At 31.0% G+C, this 7754-nt stretch overlaps 1 protein-coding gene across 1 annotated transcript; it reads left to right on the top strand.

The window, feature by feature from the left end:
* The first annotated feature begins 1390 nt into the window (after positions 1 to 1390).
* LOC141707224 (vesicle-associated membrane protein 727) lies at positions 1391 to 7444 on the top strand. The gene is made up of 6 exons (XM_074510266.1): positions 1391 to 1526; positions 1995 to 2216; positions 2308 to 2509; positions 2596 to 2716; positions 7002 to 7064; positions 7158 to 7444. Exons 2-6 carry the CDS (start codon positions 2027 to 2029, stop codon positions 7299 to 7301), a joined length of 720 nt encoding a protein of 239 aa, XP_074366367.1. The 5' UTR covers positions 1391 to 1526; positions 1995 to 2026; the 3' UTR covers positions 7302 to 7444.
* Positions 7445 to 7754: the final 310 nt, after the last annotated feature.

Below are 7754 nucleotides of genomic sequence, written 5' to 3'. Positions count from 1 at the left end.
ATTGAAGACGAAAAATTCCGAAGATAAATATGTTATGAATTTTTTTATAAAGGAGAGTTAAATAAATAATAAACGACGACATCACATCGCTGATTAATCTAGTAATCTTGGATATACAATCAAACAATTTGTTTGAATTAATATATCTATATATCTATATATACATATATATATATATATATATATTTATCTATCCGTTTCGTGACATCTAAAGTTGCGCTATCGACTATAAATTCATAAATATATTACCAAATAAAAAACTTGAATATTTCGTTGATATAACATTTTGGACATGAAATCCCACCAGAATACACAAACTCCCACGAAGGGAGCCTAAATAAATTCAAATAAATTTGTAACAACTCTTACCAAGTAGATATTTAATTAAAACAAATAATTTCAAAAGGCAGAATTCCTTGACAAGGGAGAAGACTATTAACAATAAGATTAAAAGAAAATAATAGATTTACGGCTTTTCATCGATTGTAAATATCGACGTGATGATTAAGAAAAATAATAATAAAGAAGAAGGGGTGGTTGCTTAGCAATTATATAACATATTTTTTAAATAGTGCAATTTGGTGGAGAATTTCTTTTCTTCATGAAGTATTTGTGAAAATATGACAAAAATTACTTTTAATTATAATTTTTTTAAAACGTATTTCAAATAGGAATTTAGAAAAATTATTGTATCAATGCCTAAAAGATAATTTATATCTATATAAATACTACCATAGAACTTGACAAAAAAAACTTAACTATAAAAAAAGGAAAAAAAGAGTTTTTCTCAATAATATGTTTTTTTTGTAAAAATAGGATTTTTTTTTAATTTTAATTTGCAAAATTACGATTTTATAATTTTTTTTTGTAAAAATATGGTTTTGCAACCCGTTACAACCTCAAATATAATTCGATACAATCTTAATTATAATAAAATAAAATTCAGTATTCTTTTAATTAGATTGCATATTTGGTTATTTTTAGTTGTAAATTATATTTTTACAATTTTTTTAAAAAGAAACTTAAATAAATAGTATTGTTGGTAATTTATGGGTGAAGGACAAATTTAGTCTATTTTTACACAAAATTGACAAAAATAACCAATTTCTGAAAAGTTGGCCAATTTTGGCCGATGAGATACCCAACTGTCAGTGTAGTATCCACTTTATATAAGATACCCAACTTGCAGTGGAGTATCCCATATATGAAATACCCAACTGCCAGTGGAGTATCTTATACAAATTGGGATACTCAACTGACAGTGGAGTATTCAATCGGCCAAAATTGGCCACTTTTTTCAAAATGACTATTTTTGTTAAATTTTTTCAAAAATCAGTTATTTTTGTTATTTTTTCGTAATTTATCCACGTGTTGGTTAAAATGCATCTCGTATAAGTTTCATAAACTAAAGACACTTAAATTAGAATACAGAATTAAAGTCTACTCTTACGCACGAATCAAACTACCCCCTCTCTCAGTCTCAGCTCTCGTAATCTCTCTCTCTCTCTCTCCGCGTATCCTCTTCGGTATGTACATAATTACTTCCAGATCATAGACCTTGATTTATTGTTTCCCCCAATTTTACCATATGCTAGTTCAATTTCAAATTTCAGTAATTTCTCTAATTCGTTCTGCAAATTACATTATTTCCATCATTAGATTATGCTCCATGCCTTGAATCGATTGTTCGATTTTGTTGCTCTCTGTGTTTTGATCGATTGTTTGGTTTGCGATTCACTAATTTTAAGATGTTTATAATTTAATATACGTTATAGTTTTAGTGTTTTGAATTTGACATAGGAGATGGATTGGATGTGGTGGATTTATGTTTTCTTAGTCTAATCAACTGTTGTGATTGTCGAATTTTTGTCTTTCTCGTAAAATTTTAGTTCTATAGCAGTTTAGTGTTTGCACTAGTTCATCTAGGGTTTCTTGAGTTGTTTGATTGGTTATATATTTTTACTAATTTTTGAGATGTTTTTCATTTTATGTAGAGAGAGTTTAGTATTGGAGTTTCAACTAGGAGATGAATCCGAGAGGTTTGATCTACAGCTTTGTTGCGAAAGGAACTGTTGTTCTAGCAGAACACACACCTTATTCGGGGAACTTTAGTACCATTGCAGTTCAGTGTCTGCAGAAGTTGCCGTCTGGTAGCAGCAAGTACACTTACTCCTGTGATGGTCATACCTTCAACTTCCTACTCGACACCGGATTTGGTATTGCTTTTCTATCTAGAATTTGGACGATGTTATCGTAATGCATTGATTTGGAAGAATCAAGAATTAATTTTTGTTTTGGTAACTGCAGTTTTCCTTGTGGTTGCCGATGAATCGACTGGGCGAAGTGTTCCTTTTGTATTCCTCGAGAGGGTGAAGGATGATTTTAAGCAGCGGTATGGTGCAAGTATTAATAGTGAAAGCTCTCACCCACTTGCAGATGACGACGACGAAGATGATTATTTGTTTCAAGACCGGTTTAGTATTGCTTATAATCTTGATAGAGAATTTGGGTTAGTTCACGTCAACCTTTTTTGACTTAATATTTTAGCTATTATTTTATATGATATAAACCTTGAACATTTTTTTGTGGGTATAGACCAAGGCTGAAAGAACACATGGAATATTGCATTAACCATCCTGATGAAATGAGCAAGCTATCGAAATTGAAGGCTCAAATAACTGAGGTGAAGGGGATAATGATGGACAACATTGAGAAGGTAAATTCCACTTGAGTTAGCTCTCAAGAATAAAAATATATAAATGAGTATCTGATAAGTAGCTGTATTATTTTGATTTACATTAGAGTTTATGCATAATTTATAGCATGGATCTAATTATAAATTAGCTTTTAAAGCGCACATGTTTTTCTAAGAAATTTGAGATTAAATTTCATTTGGTAAATATTTTTATCCTTGGTTCAACAATAAGTAGGGATAACATAGAAATAAGTGAATCAGTATAGACTCCGTACATATACTATTCTATATCATTATTTGCATTCTTGCAGATATATATTGATTGTTGAGTTCTAAATGTTATTTATGAATGTTTATTTTGCATAATCGTGGTCTATAAGCACTAGCACATGGTTCCTATCTTAAAACATGAGTTACTTTGTACCACAGCAGAAGTTTTCGTCTCTAAACTAATTTTCTTTAAAGATCACATGATCGAACATCCTCATCATTTACTGTTTACTCAGATTCTTTTTCACACTCCAATTTGTGAAACTTCTTTTGATCTACTTAACCACAACTAGATATAAGACATCACAGTGAGGATCAAATTAGTTAAAACAACAGTAATAATCTAATAATAGTAAAGATTGGAAGGTGCTAAATACTTCTACTATAAGTGTTGACAGTATTCTACTACTAGAGCTGCACTGCAGTCCTCTAGCAGCGGTTTCCTGCGCATTATTATGGATTTAAACGGTTGTAGTTCAGCTACTTGTAAATGGAAATTCGGAAGGAAGCTAATTGTGTCACTGCACATTTTTTGCTAATAAATTTGGAGGATTTCTATGTATTAATGATAGTTGTAAAGGTAAAATAAGGAATTTTAACCTTAAGGTTCAGAATCCAGAGGAGATAATAATGCAAATGTCTATCTTGGTTAGATTCATAATTTGATTGGCTGCCACAACGTCAGGGCCTCGAAATTTCCTGCTACAGCCTCAAGATTACTCATCAGTTAATGAGGCTGGCTAAAGAAATTACGAGGGTCAACATGCATTTGTTGGGTGGGGCGAAGAAGAGACAAACTAGTGGAAATATGAAAATTTCCATCAATAGCCACTCACTAAATGAAACAATACATGCATATGAGATGGAGCAGATTCGCTTGTTGCCAAGTACTAGAGCAAGTACGGTCATGTCAATATGTCCTAATTTTGCTTAGGATAAAGATACCTTGGTCGTTATATAGGATCATTAGAAATCTTGACAATTAAAAGTTTAGTGAGCTATGTTTTAATTCTTACACTATGCGATACCTTTCTAGTTGCTCATCAAGTAAGGCACATCTAATATGATTATGGTTCTAAGAGTGGTGTCTTAATTTACAATTAAGAGAGATTGAATGTTCATAAAATTGTTAAGAAGCAACAATACGCAATATCGCCCTTTGGTGAAGGATGTTGCGCTTATGTTTTACAAGGCCATTCGGTTTGTCCTCCAGTTTCATTTCGATATAGTTGTAATATAAAGGTTGTGTGTTAGGAATCAGCCTAGTAGTAGTCTGTAGTAGTATTTGGGATAGTAGGAATAGTGAGGGTATATGTGTCATTTACTGATTTAGTTAGTTGGTAGCCTATATATAGCAGGACTTGTTTGTATTTTGGGATTATGCAATATGAATATATGAAAATGGAACATGTTCCACAAGTCTATCTCTTCTCTCTCTAGGGTTTCTCTCTCTAGAAATCTATCTCATTTTCAAGTTCCTATCTGATTAGTTCCCTCTCTGCATTTTCTGACTGTATCTCTCTATTTCTGCCTCTAATATGCTGTTTCTCTCTGTTTGTGTGCTATATCTAGCTGGTATCTCTCTTATATAATTAGAAAATACCAAAAACAGTTACAAAACTAGTTCAGGAACCACCAATTCCTGACATTGTGTCACATGGACAAATGGAATGAATTTGAGTACCATTGATGTTTGGTTGGTCAAAATAATGGATGCACTACACATATTCATCCTTATGTAGGCCGGAATATGCTCACACATTTATGTATATGCTTATATAGGTACATAAATATGTATATTATTTTGATATATATCTATGTAGTTCGGAAAAGAGATTATAAGTGTGTTACCGCATATCTATACTTTATTATTAAAGTCGAAACATTAAAAATTTGGTGGTCGGTCAGTCGGTTAGTGGTTAGTACGGGTCTGGCTATTTGATTTTTGAGCTGGGTAATGGGCCTATATATTTAAACTTATTTTAGTGATCTATTTTTTTTTTTTAAGTTATTCTTATTAATATGAATTTAACAATTTTAATTTAAATACATCTCTAAAATCTATTTACTTGGATCGATCTACGGGCCTACTTATTTTAAAATCAAATTATTTAGGCTGGTTTACGGGCCTAGTTAATTATTTATATATTTTTAATGTTTCTAATTATTTTAAAAAGTTATTCATCTATATTCATATACCTAATTATTATAAATTATGAATACATATTCTAATGAAAATACGTCTATGGGCCTAATTGTTTTCTAACAACTTTAGTTGATAAAATATTTAAACATAAATTTAAAACTATTAAAAGCAACCTGTGTGATATAAGCTAGGATAATTAAAGCTATGGCAGAGAATCAGCCCATCATTCAAAACGCAGCTGCAATCAAGCTATCATGATTACTATCTGATTTGATTTTAAATCTAGTTTTAAGTTAGGAACACTTGATTGCATGCGTAGTCACACCAATTTATTCTGTTGTAAGTGTATCCTATTAAATATGAGCTATACAATGTACAAAATATGCATCAATTCAGCTCAAGGGAAATACAGTTCTAAATGGTTTCACATATTTTAATATAAGCCATTATGAGTGAGTTTGGTGGGATTTTATACCAGGATTTCAAGTCTTGTTGCATCCTTTTCTTGAAATACGCATTCACCTATATAAGTTTGTGTATATACAAAAGACATATGTATATGTTCTTATAATCGAGTATACATGTTTGCTATCATTTGCCCATCCTCTTAGAAAGTAGAATTTCACCCTGTATATGTAAGTATACTTTGTTATGTATAAACAAGTTTAGAATATCAATTTACATATGTTATCATTAAATTCATTTAATATCACAGTTGAACATAGACAAAATAAAGTAATAATGGAACCAAAAATCTGAACATAATGCTATTCTACTTTGGGGATGCAACAAGTTAAGATTTTAATTCAATCTGACATCGTATAACATACCACCAATTATACATACGCGAATTCATCAACAATGATTTTTGACTTTTTTTTGTTAATGATCAAAAATACAGTTATGACCAAAATTATTTCATGACATAGTTAGAGAAAGGGTTTATATTCGGAATAAAATCATATCTTCATAGAGAATCAGTTGAGACAAGTAAATCCCCTGTTTTATCCAATAATCATTAATTTCAAATACTCATATAGATAACCTGAAATTTGGAAAATAAGTAAAATCCTATATACAAGAAACAAATCTTTTGTTATTTCAACTACTGTAATTTAAAGTATTCCGATAAATATACCTAATAACTAAAATACGTAATCATTTACAATTAATTTTCCTCGATCAACAGATAAGATATACAAATTAGTTTATCGTTCTTTTGTCTGCATCATTCTCCTCGTTTTCAAAAGTTCGACTACGAGTTTTATAGTAAGGAAGAATCCATGATCCTCCGGATGAGTTGGACATGAAATTTGGAAGTCAGTAAGATATATTATATGCATTTTGACTTCGTAAAACCATTTTATTTAGGTATTAATGAATCAATGTGGTCTGTTTGAGATGTTTTTTACGTCTTCATGGAGAGACTTTACATTAATGACATTGTCTTGTACGATTTCCAATTCATCATTTTTACCTATAATTGTTTTGGCACCTTTGAAATACTGTATTAATTTTGATGGGAAGTAAGTTCTTTCATCATCAACTTGCACATTATTTAAAAGTATTGGTGCACAGGTCATTTTATAATTTTTTTAGTTGCACCTTTGATTTCTATATTCATCACATAATTGTTAACATTGCTTTTAATTGTTCATTATATCCACAACTAACAAATTAATTAGAACCATGTAAATTTTTGTAGTCATTTGCAATCCCTAAAATCATTTCCTGGAACAAAATTAGACTCAAACTTGTAAATTATTTGTACCCTGAGTCCGAGGTAGTTGACATGATGGCGGGCATAAACTGATGGTAGAAAGGATATTGAATAAACTTTTCTCAAATTATGTGCGGGCCAGCTAATATGACGAGCCAAATATTCTGCAGGTGTTAGATAGGGGTGAAAAGATTGAGTTACTCGTTGACAAGACCGAGAATCTTCAGTTCCAGGTATGTTTATTTAGTGTTTCTTCTATATATATATATAATGGGTACATGTGGCACATGGCCTATAAATTGATGTGGATGTTGTTCTAATGTCAGGCTGATAGCTTCCAGAGGCAGGGTAGGCAACTGCGGCGGAAGATGTGGCTTCAGAACCTTCAAATGAAGCTGATGATAGGCGGAGCCATATTCATTTCGATTGTGGTTGTGTGGCTATTTATATGCGGTGGGTTTAAATGTTGAAACTTTAGTTCCTTCTGTGGGTTGCCTTGTGTTTTATTGTACAAAAATGCTTGCTGCTAGTGCTATCTTTTGTATATGAAGATAATCCTTCTGAAATTTGTCCAATCAAAACTGAAATAAAAGCAACTTGGCAACTTGGACTATGTGACTTGTCGTTTTATTTAATTTTTTATGTATTATATCTTCAAATTTAAACTTGAATAAATACACATCTTATATCGTAACCCAATACTTCCACTTATTAACATACATTATAAAATAAACTTTTACAAAAATTAGTCAGTATATAATTAGCCGACCTAAGAGCATTTTCAAAGGATGCACCTGTTAAATTTATGTGGCAGCAGTAATTTAAAAAATATAGATGATATTTAAAAAAACACCCACTCCAGACACCTGCTAGGTATAATTTTAGATAATTTTAGATGCTCTTTACTCCACTCCAAGTCATTT

This window comes from Apium graveolens, chromosome 2 (assembly GCF_009905375.1).
Source record: "Apium graveolens cultivar Ventura chromosome 2, ASM990537v1, whole genome shotgun sequence".
In the NCBI taxonomy this organism is placed as follows: Eukaryota; Viridiplantae; Streptophyta; class Magnoliopsida; order Apiales; family Apiaceae; genus Apium; species Apium graveolens.
The sequence above is the reverse complement of the archived record's forward strand: the minus strand, read 5'-3'. Positions and strand labels throughout refer to the sequence as shown.